General features: G+C 41.2%; 1 protein-coding gene across 1 annotated transcript; it reads right to left on the bottom strand.

The window, feature by feature from the left end:
- Positions 1-1514: 1514 nt before the first annotated feature.
- On the bottom strand, positions 1515-10393 carry UPK3A (uroplakin 3A). The gene is made up of 6 exons (XM_075061774.1): positions 10339-10393; positions 9320-9475; positions 6327-6606; positions 5481-5563; positions 3857-3989; positions 1515-2729 (listed from the first exon to the last, which is right to left on the bottom strand). Exons 1-6 carry the CDS (start codon positions 10391-10393, stop codon positions 2630-2632), a joined length of 807 nt encoding a protein of 268 aa, XP_074917875.1. The 3' UTR covers positions 1515-2629.
- Positions 10394-16420: the final 6027 nt, after the last annotated feature.

The raw sequence follows: 16420 nt of genomic DNA, 5'->3' as shown, positions 1-16420 counted from the left end.
TATTTGCATCATTCTGTCAAATCAGAATTTTTTCTGTAGTGCTACTTTTTAGTGCTAGTTCATCAGCATTACAATGTGCTTAATTAAGTTAAACTGGTTTTAGTAACATGCCTGTGCCAAGTTTTCCAATACTGTAGGCTTATGTTTATGTTCCTAAGAGCAAGACAGGCACAGGGGCACCAGTTTAATAATCTCGCCTAGGGCACCATACATCCTAAGGACGGCCCTGGCTGGGGCAGGGGTTCAGATGGGGGAGTGAGGGTTCCAGCTTGGGGTGCAGGCTCTACAGTGCAGCAGGGTGGGAGTGAGAGGTTTGGAGTTCAGGAGGTGGATCAGGGCTGGAATAGGGGGTTGGGGCACTGGAGGGGTCAGGGGTGCAGGCTCCGGCCAGCACTTATCTCAAGCAGCTCCTGGAAGCAGCAGCAGCATGTCCTCCCTCCAGCTCCTATGTGGAGGCATGGCTAGGCAGCTCTGCGCACTGCCAGTGGGAGCTGCAGGGGCAGCACTTTGGGCAGGGGCAGTGGGCAGAGCCCCCTAGCTATGCCTATGTATAGGAGCCAGATAGGGTGACCAGATGTCCTGATTTTATAGGGACAGTCCCACTTTTGGGGGTCTTTTTCTCATATAGGCTCCTACCACCCCCCCATCCCAATTTTTCACATTTGCTGTCTGGTCACCCTGAAGTCAGAGGAGGGACATGCTGCTGCTTCTGGGAGCTACGGCACATGTGGAGTGGGGCAAGCCCCAGATCCCACTCCCCAGCAGGAGCTTGAGGGCCCAATTAAAATGGCTGGAAGGCCAGATGTGCCCCCCAGCCCACAGTTTGCCCACCCCTGCTCTAATTGCAATAGACCACACTCATCTTTAACTGGATCATTCTGTCCTACACAATAATCAGTAGGATGTCTGGGAAGAAACATTTTATTATGGTGAAGTTTTACATTAAAAGAATGCCCTTTGTACACTTTTCTAAGGGAGTTTAAACAGTTAAAAACCAGGAAAAAACTGCTGTTTTCTTTCAGTATATGTTAATGGAAGATTAACAGACCTGGGTAATTGCGCCAGTGATGTTTATTAGCCACCCATTTTACTGGTGGCTGCATTAAAGACTGATATGTGCTAAACTGAGACAGGCTTAAACTGACTTCACCACTAGTGTACAACAAATGTATTATGTCAGTGTAAATGTTATGAATACTTAGTTGGATACAGCAGGAGTTGCTCATATACACAGTTTATGAGAAGGCTTAGAGCTGGACCCATTCAGTGCAACTTGGGAAGGCTAGGGGGAGAAGAAACTCAATGTTAGTATAATTTTTCCACTTATACTGGTCAGTGGGACAATGGTAGTGAAAGAAAGAAATACGTGACAAGTTCACTTCCAGCCATACAAGTTGAAGATGCACTGTTTGAACATTTCATGTTACCATAGTAAGATTAGCAGCTGATGGAACCAGCCAACCCTCACCCCCCTCCACTGTCATGGTGTATGAAGTGTCAAGGATACCCCTGCTCTAAATAGAATGTCTAGTCTCTACTATCACCCAGTTTTCATGAAAAGTGACTCTTTCTCAGGCAATGTAACTTCCAGCCAATATTTTAGTTGAAAAACACTAGTCTTATATAGAGATAGAAGCACTCTGAATATTAAGAGCCCACATTTTCTAGGGAGTTGGACACTAACAACTTCCATAAGAAGTAGGGTTGCCTAGTTCTAAGAGAGAGATGCTTTAGTGTTCCATACCAATACTAGTCCAGAAGTATTTAGAACTAGAGACCTGAAGTCTGGCCTTTGCAGGGAAGTTACAGATTTTATTTTTAAACAATGAAGGGTGGGGGCTGTGCAGAACTGTGAAAGTTGCTGATGCCATATGCATCCATATCCCTCATTTGTAGTTTCTAGCAGTTGGTTAGTTTGCCTCTACCCTTTTTTAAATGAAAGTTTGGTACTAAGTTTGTTCTTCATAAGGTGCTAACTGAAGAGCTAGCTACTATCAAGCCTGGATTAGGCTGTATACAGTATTAAGTACTGTTCTCCATATGAAGCCTTTCCTTACCTACATCACACTCATTTAGATAGAAAGAAGCTAAATAAAGAGTCAAAGGTTGAGGTCAGCTTTATAACTTATTTAGCTTCTAACCTATAAACAAGGATAATTATGTGCTAAACCCTAGCCCAGGCCAGCAAACTTGAAAGTTTTCAGTATGTTACTCTAGCCCACACTAATACACTTGGTCATTTTCTCTCTCCTCCCACTAAGCCAGACAATCACTAAGGACTATGAACTGCTCTCTAGAGTCAGAACTCTCTACCACTCCTCAGTTTTGGAACTATGCAACCACATGAGTTAACTAAAGGATAGAAGTACCATGAGCCCAATGACAAGATTACTTGCTGCCATAACTTGTAGCAGCAACCTAATGAAGATAGTGGTGCTGCTCTGTAGGAGTTGATGGAACACAATATGTATAGAACACCTGTGCCATTCAGCATCACTTACTGAACTTGAGTATCTAATCAATGTGACCTATTCAGAGTTCAGTAGGAAGGGGCAATTCTTTAATATCAGTACATTTGTAGCTGTTCAGTTGAACGTCAGCCAGGGTGGACTCTTCTTTCTCTCAAGGCTCACTGGTTCACTCCCTCAGAGCTACCCTGAGATGTTGGTACAGCCTGCTGGGTAGTCTGAGACTCATGTGTGGTCTCTGTGGATGTCTCTCTTGATGCCCTGCTTGAAGAGAAAGAGCTTTTAATTCTGATGGGGGTTTCTTAAGCTATAGGCCAGTCATACGACTCATTTGGAAAGATTAAAGCACCACTTATCACCAAGCTTGACAAAAACCTGCCCATCTCTTTTAGATGCTTGTTTGCTCTTCAGTTATTGCATCTGAGACCTAATCCTAGACTATTTACTCCAAAAGTCAGGCAGGATTCATGGCATGCAAGACAAGGCCTTTAAGCTTTAAGGCAACAGTTCTAAGAAAGATTCCCCTCCCACCCCATTAGAAGAACAGTGACAGCGTCAAGGTTTTTAAGTTAGGGGAATGAACTCTAAGTAACTTTAAGCCTCACAGGGCCTAAGTTTGATCCTTGATTACTAGGTTTTCCCCTACTCTAGTAAGTCAAGAGGCTAGTCACAGAATCTGAGTCTGACAGGAATCTACTCAAATTGTTATTCATTGCAGAGTGACAGTTGTCATTATCACAGTGGTGGCCATATTAGTCTGGATCTGTAAAAGCAGCAGAGTCCTGTGGCACCTTATAGACTAACAGACTTATTGAAGCATGAGCTTTCATGGGTGAATACCCACTTCGTTGGATGCATGGGTTGTCATTAGCATCTCTTGGGATGCAAGAAGATCCAGTGCCCAAGTAACCATCCTTACCAGGTGCAGCATTTGGTCTATATTCCAGGTCATTAAGTGAACTCCCCAGCCTCCCTTTAAAACCTTGTACCCAGTTCAAGAGACTGGAAGTTATTCCCATTTTCTCATAGCAAGACCATATTCAGACTAAGCACGTGCAACTCCATGACTTACTGTGCTGCACACATTAAGTCAGGTGAACACTAAGGCCAAGGTTCTAGTTTAAAGGGGAAAAAAAAAAAAAGTGTAGGAGTTTCTTGGTCTATTGTCATGACCCTCCCTCTCAGGGGAAGATGCTGCTTTTAGGTGTGGACTGGAAGGAGACACCTGTGTTCTTGATTTTAGTCTCCAACACCACTTGTTTATTGAGGAGCTAGAATTCCCAGCTTGAGACAGTCATAATGAGGGGTCAAGACCAATCATTTGATGGGTTAGACAGTTGGTGGTAGTTAGTTCTGTTCTCACACTGTGAAGCTTAATGGTAACTTACATGACAAAGAAGAATATGGAGGCAAGAAATCCAACAACTAGAAGGAATATAAGTGTGCTTAAGATGGATGTGATGACAATCATTCCTCCACTCCTTCGCCCAGGCCAGGTATCAATTGTTGAAGTCTGTTTTACTAGAAGAGATGGGATGAAGAAAAAAGTATTACTGTACATATTTAGAGGTTCCAGAAAGAGTTATGATAGACAGCATAAACTAGGGAAGTTAATGGCTCAAGCCTTCCCCACCCCACAGTATCTGGTGTTACTTTTGAAGTCTATATACTGCTTGCCTTGGCATTTCAACATCCTTCATTTGAAATCTTGAAGTCCTTTACAGAATTAGTTTAAGCCTCAAAAATCCCCTGTAATAGAGGGAAATATACCCACTTTAAATAGATAAGATCACCTGATCTATGTGATATGGCCGCGAAAAAAGCTAATGCAGTCTTGGGATGCATGAGGTGAGGTATTTCTAGTAGAGATAAGGAGATGTTAGTACTGTTTTACAAGGCATTAGTGAGACCATCTGGAATACTGTGTGCAGTTCTGGTCTCATGTTTAAAAAGGATGAATTCAATCTCGAACAAGTACAGAGAAGGGCTACTAGGATGATCCGAGTAATGGAAAAACCTGTCTTATGAAAGGAGATTCAAAGAGCTTGGTTTGTTTAGCCTAACCAAAAGACGACCAAGAGGAGATATGATTGCACTCTATAAATATATCAGAGGGATAAATACCAGTGAGGGAGAGGAATTATTTAAGTTCAGTACCAATGTGGACACAAGAACAAATTGATGTAAACTGGCCATCAGGAAGTTTAGACTTGAAATTAGATGAAGGTTTCTAACCAGGGGAGTGAAGTTATGGGGGCAAAAGACACTTGGCTTCAAGACTGTGCTTGATAAGTTTATCGAGGGGATGGTGTAATGGGATACCAATTAATTGCCAAAATTAGGCCGTTTGACTATTAGCAGTAAACATGCCCAATGGCCTGTGATGGGATGGGATTTGAATTACTGCAGAGTATTCTTTCCTGGGTGTCTGGCTGGTGAGTCTTGCCTACATGCTCAGGGTTTAGCCGATTCCTTCCCGACCCCAAATATGGTAATTTCCTCCAAGGGGTTTTTCACCTTCCTCTGCAGCGTGGGGCACTGGTCACTTGCTGGAAGATTCTCTGCACCTTGAAGTCTTTAAACCATGATTTGAGGACTTCATTGGCTCAGACACTGATTTCATACAGGAGTGGATGGGTGAGATTCTGTGGCCTGCATTATGCAAGAGGTCAGACTCTATAATCATAGTGGTCCCTTCTGATCTTGAAGTCTACGATTCTGTCTAGTGACTGCAGCAGAGGCAGAAATGAAATCCAGACCTAAGCTCAAACCACTACACACACACAAAAAAAATCCATCTTTGTCATGTTTGAGCTTTTTGTCCTGAGGGCATCAGGGGAGTAGTATTCCAGTGTTACCTCCACTGCTTAGCTTTAATACATAAAGCTTTTTGGGTCAGAAAAGACTGGAATTAGTTTCCTTTAGCCAGCATCTTGGCAGGAAATGACTCAATGTACTAAAGCATATTTCTTTCCCAAGAGGAACCAGTTGACCTTGGTTTTTGGTACTTACCCCTACGGGTTTTCATTGGATCAGACCAGAGAGTTTGGTCTTTCACAACACCTGCAACCACATCTACTAAGAGGTACTTAAACCTGGAAACAGAGACAGGCAGGTTAATCATTCTAGCAGAGGCTTTGACGATCTGGTATAAACCGATCCAATAGCTGCCAAAAAATGAAGACTAGGTAACATCTTGTCTTAGAGAGATACATATAAAAGGGGTGGCTAGCTATTCCAGAGGGGAACAGAGGAGAGTTAGTACAAAATCCTCTCCCACCTGTCACATTAGGTTTTTCAGTTTGTTCTTGAGTGTGCTTGTTAACTGTGCCAGTTGTTGACAACCTTCCAACAGTAGTGTCCCCTAGTTAAATTCAGTATGACCTACAGTAAATGTCTGGGTTGGTGCCCAAAGACTGAGTGTTGCAGGGCTCCCTTGCTACAGGAAAGCATGGAAGAGACAGTCATTACCAGCTGGTGGATTATACTTCAGCAGATGAATAAGAGCTCTGCAGGCACTGAGTCAGAGACATTTCAATGGCTTCTACAAGATCCAGTTAAGACAAGTTTTAAGAATCTCACTAACTTTAAGATAGCCATTTAATTGAGTTTGAGCCCAACTGACATACACTACCACTGAAGGATTTAAGATGCATGGGTGGGGCAGAGAAGGTTATCTTGGCGTTTGGCTCTACTCAGAGCCACCCTTAATGGAGCATTGAGGCCTCTGTTTCTGCAGTTGAAAGGAACAGTTTCACTATGTTCAATTAGTGCAGCTTGCAAGTAAGTTTTATACCAAGTTAACCTTCATGCCAAGTGCAAGGACACCCCTATCCAAAAGAGAATTGTGAACTATACCTGTATGTTGTATCTTCATCAAGAGGTGGGTTACAGACACCAGAGAAGTTTGGGTCATATAAACAAGTCACATCGTCTCCCACTCTGAAGAGGTATTGTTTCAAAACATCTGAAACTTTTTTCATATTTACAACATCAGCCAGCAGGGGAGGTGATCCACAATTGGGCACATTAAACAGTGCAACTCTGTAAGGTCCAAGTTGTCCTCCATTGGTGTCTTGGAAAGTGGTGTTGAGAGGTTTGCTGCTGTTGTCAGTCACAGCTGAGCTTACAGTGCTTGCTGCAAGAGAGATTGGATACTTCAGTATAATGTTTGTATTGAGCCCTTCCCATCCACCCACCAACATTGAATCCTCAGCTTTGTCAAAAGGAGTACCCAAACAAACCCATCTTGTTCAATTTTAACTTTTAGGGGCCCCAACAGACCCTTTCCTTTGCCCCATCCCCCAACTACATCACAACCAATAGCCACAGCAGAGGCCAGAAGAGGTACAGACCCAAGACCAGCACTGGTGGTAGTAGGGGAGCACTTTCTGTAGCACCTGTTCTGTCCTGCCAAGCCATGAATCAGTTTACTCTTAGAGGCCTCATTTGCCTCCATCACAAGGCATGCAAGTACCACCTGTGCTCCTATCTCCCTTATGCCTGTAGCTGTCTGACAAGACAGCCTGGCAAAGGAGTGGTACCTCTATGGGTTGCTCCCATTCAGAGTGGAGTAAATTGTCAGGCTGCATTGCCCCCAGTGTGGTTGCGGCATAGTGCTGGGAGAGAGAGCAGTGCTATTAAAAAACCCCAAAACACACACAAACACCCCTCCACAAAGGGAATAGCTACCAGCACTGGGAGCAGTGTTGGTGCACTGTCTACACTGGAACTTTCTCGCTCAGGGATGTGAAAAAAACCACACCCCTGAGCCCTGCAAGTTTCAGCACTGTAAAGTGCCAGTGTAGACAAGCCAAGACATCCCATGATACCAGCACATTCACAGGTACTCAGGACAGTTGAGTCTTTTGCAGGAGTTACCTTAAATAAATATTCAGTCAGAGTTGAGGTTCTTTCGTACTAAGGAAGCATCTCCACATCCATCCTTCCAGAAGTGAAATAAGCCATAGGAACTAGGGATGTGCCTGTCAGCTAATTGAATTTTCTATGCTACTAGTTCGTTACTGCCAGACTTATACAAGGTCTCATTTCCTGTCTGACTTGAGGAGAGAAAGAATCTTGTAGCAACTATAGCCGTTTCAGTAACCACTAAGTTGTTACATGGCTTACTTGAGCCTATTATTTGAACTCAAACACACACTTTTTGAAAGCTCATCCTTCTTTGCCTAGACTTGAGCCTCCTGATATTAGTTTGGCTCTCTGAAGTCCACTTAGCACTCAAGTGTTGCTAAATTGACTGCATGTCACAAACGTCTGTCCCAGATCTGGACTTAGAGTTCAGCATCTGAGTGTTTACTGTGAACCTTCCCCAAGCTTATACCCAGCTTGGATCTATTCTCGCTGCCACCAACTAGGACTATTGGGGTTCCTAGTTACCCCCGAGTCACCCCAACCTTTCCCTGGGGGACCCCCAAGACCCAGAACCCTGGGTCTCCCTCTTTCCTCCCAGCTTCCCCCCCTTCCCTGGGTTAACCAGTGCGAGACTAGACTTCACTGCCTTGAAGGTAAGACCAAGAAGAGTTATTACTCCCCCCGAGGCATAGGCATTCAAAGCTAATCAAGCTAACACACCAGGAGATTCACTACTCCCTGGTCTCGTAGCAGTAATAAGAAAAACTCAAACAAGAGAACAGAGTTGATTCTCTCTCCTTTCCTGTCATGTTCCGCCCTGGGGACGATAGGAAAAACCACAGCCTGGTTCTTTTCCTTCTCTGTCTCCGTGAGAGACACAGATACCTGGTACAGAAATTCTATCCCTTTGCCTCACTAGGAAAGAAACTCCACCAGTTTTCAAAAGAAACTTTATATAAAAAGAAAGAAATAACAAACAATATTACTGCATTAAGAACTCAATACAGGCTCTTGCTTATAAGAAAATATGAATAAACAGTCTGATTTAAAAGATAACCTGATAACCCAGTCCAGCAAATCAACCCATGTAAATACAAACACAAAGCATATAAAGCCTATTTGCCTTGTTGCTTTTGTACTCACACTTTGTAGAAAAATATTAGAAAGAAATAGGAGTTAGCAGAAAGATGTTTCTCATAGTGGGAAAAAACAAAAAGACTTAGAGTACACAATTCCCGCCCCTGACTTTTAAAAAATCCAGTTCTCTGATTGGTCCTCTGGTCAGGTGTTTGGTTCCCTTTGTTCACCTTTTACAGGCAAAAGAAAATTAACCCTTACCTTACCTATCTACTTATGACAACTGCCCATACAGTTTGCATCCTTTAACAGCAAAACTGGAAGAAGCAGGAATCTAAGCTTCCTTTTTACTACCCTCACTAGGAAGTCGCCTCATCTTTTTCTTCATTAGAAAGTGTACTCGTGTTTGAGCATTCCAGTTAACTCACCTGATGCTAAGTTGATCAGAATGCTCAAGGATCAGTCATGTGCAACATTAGCACAGTTAGAGCACCCATGACTAGCTGACAATAGTCAACATGCTTGGTTCTCGTCTATGCGGACCAGTCAGCCATAGTCAATATATGGTCAGCCAACTTCATTGTGATCATGCTGAAGTGCTAGGTCTAAAGTTTTTGTTAAGATCAGTCCTAGCAGAGAACAGGGAACAGACCATCAACTTGTATCGATCAGCAGGGCTCCGTTAAAGCTAGTAGAGATGTACCACTTTACATCTTCTTAGGATCTGGCTTTTGTTCTATATGTACTTTAGACCTTGTTCTCTTTGCCCTGGCTTCCAATTACAAGTGGACGCTTGTCTCTCACACAGTCAGTAGAGGTAGAGACCATTGAGCTTTAAATAATTACATTGCGTAGCTTCAAAGACAGCAAGGGAGAGAAAGGAAATAAAGCCAGATACTTACCAGAGTCAGCCATTGCATACAAGTAGACCATGTAGGAGCTACCTGGAGACAGTGAATCATCAAACACACAGAAGGGTTTCTCTAGAGCAATTGTAGTAAGGGTAGGATTGTTTGTAGCAAGTTTGGGATTTGCAATCTGAGGCCTCAAATTCTGAGCTAGAAGAGACAGTTAGGGAATAGAAAAGTGTAATATTTAATCAGTTGTCCCCTCAGATATAACCACAATGTTTAAATAATAAGACAAATTTGAAATGAAAGGTGGGTTTGGACCCTGTACTAGGAATACTTCTGAGCCATCTATCTCACACCCCACCCTCTTTTCTGGAAAGTGAGCAAAGCCACAAGCAATACCATCGCTTCTTGCAACCTCTGGGTACAGTTAGTGCTAGCAAGGAACTCAGGGGCAGATCTATTATAGCCTCCCAAGTGGACTAGTGATCAATTTCAACAAGTCCTGAGTAGAGGGACAGAGGAGGGTGCGTTAATTCTCTAGGTCTCCTGAACTAGAAGAAGGAGGGGGGGGAAAAAAAAGCAGTTTGTGAATAGAGCAGTGCTGAAAATATGGTCTTAAAAAAGGTTGGGGGGGAAGCATGAGCACATGCAAGTAGGGATTAGTACTGGACTCCCACACCTCACCCCATCTCCAAGTCTGTCAGGGCAGTATAAGCAACAACCCCTGTAAAAAGCTTTATGCCCAAGACTGAGTCTGGTGACACTTCTCAGCCCCACCCCTCAGTTTCCCTACTTCTTCAAACATCGGACCAACTCAGAACAAAGACAAGACTCAGTTTGCTTGGGACCACTTTAACCCCTGAAGCTAAGCCATTTAAATACAGATTTGCGATCCCTAGTCATCCCCACTCTGCCCCCAAAACTCAGTGGGTACAGGGAAGATACCTAAAGCCTTTAAATTAAGAAAGGAAAAATAAAAATAGTTCATTGTTTGGGATCACAGACCAGAAATTGAGAAGGACTTGAATCTCAGTGGGAGAAATCACAGGCAGATAGATACCACTTACCCACACACAGCTGCCCCAGCCAGCAAAGAGGTAGCAGAAGCCAATAGCCCTGCATGCTCAGGCACTGTGGAGAATCCCCCACAAAAACTATACTAGAGAATAGCTGTTGACCAAAATCACTGCAAGAGCTCGTTGCTTTGTATCCTTGTGCTTGAACTGAACACACCTGAATCTCCTCACCTGCCAGTAAGTAATCTGCAGTGTTGTGCCCTAAGTAACCGCACAGTCTCTCTCTTCAGCCAATCAGCAGCTGTCTTTGCACTCCCTCTCTCAGCCTATTTGCATGCCTTCTTCCTCACAGCATACACGGGTGTATCCAGGCTTCAGGTGAAGCAGGGGATAGAGTCCCTGTCCCTGCCCAACACTATCTCACAAGGCTTGGAGAGAGAGGCACAGTCCATGTTCCACAGGTGCAGCAGCAATCTGTTTTCATCATCCCTTTAAATGGCTTTGGTCCTGCCCCCCTGTTTCCCTTTCACAGCTGCTGGAAAAGGGGGCTGAGATCATTTATATGAGGGTGTGGGTTAGCGGTAAGCCTAAGCAAAAGCCCAAATAGGGATGGGGAGGGACTGACTATTTGAATCCTGATTCTGATCTAATTTTTGAAATGGTCCCCTGTCTGAAGCCAAATTCTGAATTTATCCAGCCATGAATTTAGGGGTCAAAACTGAGCTCTGAATTTTTCTTCTTGAGGTTATATTGTATAAAAACACAATGAATCTGATTCCTGTTGTACCAATGTGAATCAGAGGTAAATTCACTGAAGTCAATGGAATGCAATGTGAGAGAATTGGACCTGTTTTATTGAATTATTGAAATGGGAAGATCCTGTGCCTTCCTCATTATGTGCTGCTGTCATTGGTGATATAGCGGGTTCCAGCTCTGATCATGGAGCTGATAATCCCATACTTTAAAATACACAAAACAAAGCAAAAGAACCATCCCAGTTCCCTAAAAAAATGTACGGCATAAATGGGCCAAATTATTCTTGAAGCAATTGCAGTTACTACAGATTTATACCACTATCATTATGATCCAACTTTATCTCTCTAGCAGTACTTTTTTAGGATAAACCAATTGCCCCTGAAAACTCTGTGAAATTGTAATCAAATGGTTATAATGTAGCTTCCTCCTCCTATGTGTCTCATTCTGTATCACATTTTATACATCAGTTTAAATGTATTGGGTTTGAATCTCCTCTCACACCACTGTTATAAGGGTACAGTGTAACTCCACTGACTACAGGGAGTTATTCCTAATTTACATTGGTGTCTGTGTGATCAGACTCAGTCCTACTGTTCCTTACAATACAGTAATGTATTCTGGGCCAAATTCTGTGCTGGAACAGCTCCGTTGAAGTCAATACCGATAAACCAGAAAAGAATTCATCCCTCTGACTTCTATTTTCTATGATGCTATTTGATAACATTTGCACTGGGATGTTTGTTTGCACAACCTTTTTACTGACCTGCTAAAGAGCATTTTTGTCCATTAATGCATAACATAAGGCAATACATATGATGCATAGGGAAGGTCAAAAATGAAAAAAATTCTGAATATTCATCAGAAACAGAGTTTACTGAACCTCAGGTTGCCTTCATCCTTTAGTCAAGCCAGTGCTTTCTTAAACAATTAGTCCTGTCAGAGCTGATCTCAAATTCCTCACTCAGGTAAAACTCCCAGTGTGAGTTTTGATAAGCTCAGGAATTTGGAGTCAGACACATTATTTGCACAATTTCCAAAAAAATTAAGTGAGAGAATCAAGGAAAACAGAGATGAAAAATCCTCTATTTCATCTCATGCAATCCATTATCACTGCATGATTATTCCCCACAGTACATTTTCCTGAATTTTAACAAATAATCAGATAAGAATAAACGTAAAACAAATATCAACAAATTAAGGCCCAGAAAAAGTCTTCATATTAATTTCAGTTTTAAAATAATAATAATTTGCTTTGATTTGTAATGATCAAACAGATGAATCCAGCAGTGGGAGTTCTGCCTGAGTGAGGATTGTGGTATCTATTCCTCAGGCCCTGATCCTGCAAAGACTTATAGAGGTACTTAATTTTACTACCATGAGCAGTCTCATTGATTTCAATGGGACTGCTCATAGTAGTAAAGTTAAGCACCAATGTAAGTGTTTTCAGGATTGGGGCCTTATTCATTATTTTTCATAAGGAGAAATACAGAGAGATTTATTTATTCAGGTTTATTTAGGCTTAGTTTAGTATGAAGTCATCTTATCTTTCAGTGTAGCTGACCAGCCACTCACAATGAGAAGATTCTTGTGTATATTATACTATTTCAAAATTATTTCATCTTTAAATGTATCTGAAACAGAGGTAGAAAAATAGTACAATGAGCACTCTCAGCTTCATCATAATTTTGAAACTTATTATCTACCTGTGCCAATAGAGGAGCCCTAAGTTAGGGCTAGATTTCATCCTCATTTACACTGACGTAAGTCCATAATAACATCATAGAAGGCAGTTAGTATGGATTTATATTGATGTAACTGAGAACAGAATTTGACCCATATTTATTTTGACTAAGGCTGTCGATTAATCATGGTTAACTCACACGATTTACTCAAAAATATTAATTGTGATTAAAAAAATTAATTGCGATTCATTGCAGTTTTAATCACTCTGTTAAACAATAGAATACCAATTGAAATTTATTAAATATTTTGGATGTTTTTCTACATTTTCATATAGTATTCTGTGTTATAATTGAAATAAAATTGTATCTTGTTTATTACAAATATTTGCACTGTAAAAATGATAAACAAAAGAAATAGTATTTTTCAGTTCCCCTCCTGCAAGTACTGTAGTGCAATCTCTTTGTCTTGAATGTGTAACTTACAAATGTAGATTTTTTTTTGTTCCATAACTTCACTCAAAAACAAAACAATGTAAAACTTCAGAGCCTACAAATCTGCTCAGTCCTACTTCTTATTCAGCTAATCGCTAAGACAAACAAGTTTGTTTTCATTTACAGGAGATAATGCTGCCCACTTCTTATTTATGTCACCAGAAAGTGAGAACAGGCATTGGCAATTTGCATGGAGTTTTCAAGGTATTTTCATGCAGATATGCTAAATATTCGTAGGCCCTTATGCTTCAAACTTTCCAGAGAGATGCTCCGTTCTGATGATGCATGTTAAAAATAATGCATTAATTAAATTTGTGACTCTGATCATTGGGGGAGAATTGTATGTCTCCTGTTCTTTACCTGCATTCTACACATATTCATACTATAGCAGTCTTGAATGATGACCCAGCAATGTTATATTAAAAACACTTTCACTGCAGATTTGACAAAATGCAAAGAAGGTACCAATGTGAAATTTCTAAAATAGATACAGCACTCAATCCAAGTTTAAGAACTTGAAGTGCCTTCCAAAATTGAGAGGACGAATGTGGAGCTCTTTAGATGTCTTAAAGAGAACTCCAATGCAGAAAACTACAGAACAACCAAAAAGAAATCAAGCTCTGTGGTGGCATCTGACTCAGATATAAAAATGGCATGCATCATTCACAATGCTTGGATTTGTTCTCGACAGAACATCATCAGCGTCACTGTATGTAGCCTGGAATGGTGGTTGAAGCATAAAGGGACATATGAATCTTTAATGCATCTGGCTGTAAATATCTTGCAACACCAGCTACAACAGTGCATGAGAATGCCTGTTCTACATCAAGTGATATTGTAAAACAAGAAGGGGACGTGATCTACTGCAATGTAAACAAACTTGTTGTCTGAGCGATGCTGATCAAGAAATAGGACTGAGTGCTGCAGCTAGATTTATATTGTTTTATTTTTGAGTGCAGTTTTTTCTACATAATTCTATATTGTAAGTTCAACTTTCATGATAAAGAATTGCACTACAATACTTGTATTAGGTGAATTGAAAAAATACTATTTCTTGTTTTTATACAGTACAAAACTTGTAATCAAAAATATATATAAAGTGAGCACTGTACACTTTGTATTCTGTGGTTGTAACTGAAATAAGTAAATTTGAAAATATAGAAAACACACCAAAAATATTTAAATAAATGGTATTCATAGAATCGTAGAACTGGAAGGGACCTCGGAGAGGTCAGCTAGTCCAGTCCCTGCACTCAAGGCAGGGACTAAGTATTATGTAGTTCTAGCCATCCCTGACAGGTGTTGTCCAACCTTCTTAAAAATCCCCCAATGATGGAGTTCCAGAACCTCCCTAGGCATTTATTCCTGTTTTAACCCACTCTGATAGTTAGGAAGTTTTCTTAAATGTCCAACCAAATCTCCCTTGCTGCAATTTAACGCCATTGCTTCTTGTCCTATCCTCAGAGGTTACTAAGAACAATTTTTTCCCCGCCTCCTTGTAACCCTTTTTATGTACTGAACACTGTTGCATGTCCCTCCCTCTCAGTCTTCTCTTCCCAGAGTAAACAAACCCAGTTTTTTCAATCTTCCCTCATAGGTCATGTTTTCTAGATCTTTAACATTTTTGTTGCTCTTCTCTGGAATTTCTCCAATTTAGCCACATCTTTCCTAAAACATAGTGCCCAGAACTGGACACAATACTCAGTTGAGGCCTAATCAGCGCGGAGTAGAGAGGAAGAATTATTCCTCATGTCTTCCTTACAATACTTCTGCTAATGCATCCCAGAATGATGTTTGGTGTTGTAACAGGTTATACTGTTGACTCATATTTAGCTTGTGAATCCACTATGACCCCAGATCCACTTCTGCAGTACTCCTTCCTAGGCAGTTATTTCCCATTTTGTATGTGTGCAACTGATTGTTCCTTTTTAGGCTTGAAACTTTGTCATTTTGTCCTTATTGACTTTTATCCTATTTACTTCAGACCATTTCTTCAGTTTGTCCAGATCATTTTGAATTTTATCCTATCCTCCAAAGCACTTGAAACTCCTCCAGCTTGGTATCGTCTGCAAACTTTATAAGTGTACTCTCTATGCCATTATCTAAATCATTGTGAAAGATATTGAACAGAACTGGACCCAGAACCCGATCCTTACAGGATCCCACTCATTATGCCTTCCAAGCATGACTGTGAACGCTTGTAACTACTCTCTGGAACGATTTTCCAACCAGTTATTCACCCACATTATAAGGAGTTCCATCTAAGTTCTATTTCCAGTTTGTTTATGAGAAAGCATACGAGACAGTATCAAAGCCTTACTAAAGTCAAGATATACCACTTCTGCACTTGCCCCTATCCACAAAGCTTGTTACCCTGTCAGAGAAAGCTATCAGGTTGGTTCAACATGATTGTGCTTGAAAATCCATGCTGACTGTTATTTATCGCCTTATATCTTCTAGGGTGTTTGCAAATTGGTTAATTATTTGCTCCATTATCTTTCTGGTACAGAAGTTAAGCTGACTGGTCTGTAATTCCCGGGTTGTCCTTATTTCCCTTTTTATAAGATGGCACTATATTGCCCTTCTTATCCAGTCATCTGGAATGTTCCCGTCTTCCATGAATTTCAAAGATCATTGCTAATGGCTCAGATATCTCCTTAGTCAGCTCCTTGAGTATTCTAGGATGCATTTCATTATGCCCTGGTGATTTGAAGACATCCAACTTGTCTAAGTAATTTGACTTGTTCTTTCCCTATTTTAGACTCTGATCCTATCTCATTCACTATGTTTACATGTCTGATTGCCACAACCTTCTTGGTGAAAACTGAAACAAAGAAGTCATTAAGCATCTCTGCCATTTCCACATTTTTGTTATTATTGTCTTCCTCTCTCATTGAATAACAGGCCTACTCTGTCCTTGGTCTTTCTCTTGCTTCTAATGTATTTGTAGAATGTTTTCTTGTTTCCTTTTATGTCCCTAGTAGTTTGATCTCATTTTTGTGCCCGGTCTTTTCTAATTTTATCCCAACATACTTGTGTTATTTGTTTATATTCATCCTTTGTAATTTGCCCGTGTTTCCACTTTTTGTAGGGCTCTTTGTTGAGTTTAGATCATTGAAGATCTCCTGGTTAAACCAGGGTGGTCTCCTGCCATACTTCCTATCTTTCCTACGCAGTGGGATGATTTTGCTCTTATGCCCTTA

This window comes from Chelonoidis abingdonii, chromosome 1 (assembly GCF_003597395.2).
Source record: "Chelonoidis abingdonii isolate Lonesome George chromosome 1, CheloAbing_2.0, whole genome shotgun sequence".
Classification (NCBI taxonomy): domain Eukaryota; kingdom Metazoa; phylum Chordata; order Testudines; family Testudinidae; genus Chelonoidis; species Chelonoidis abingdonii.
This window is presented reverse-complemented; position numbering and strand designations above follow the sequence as displayed.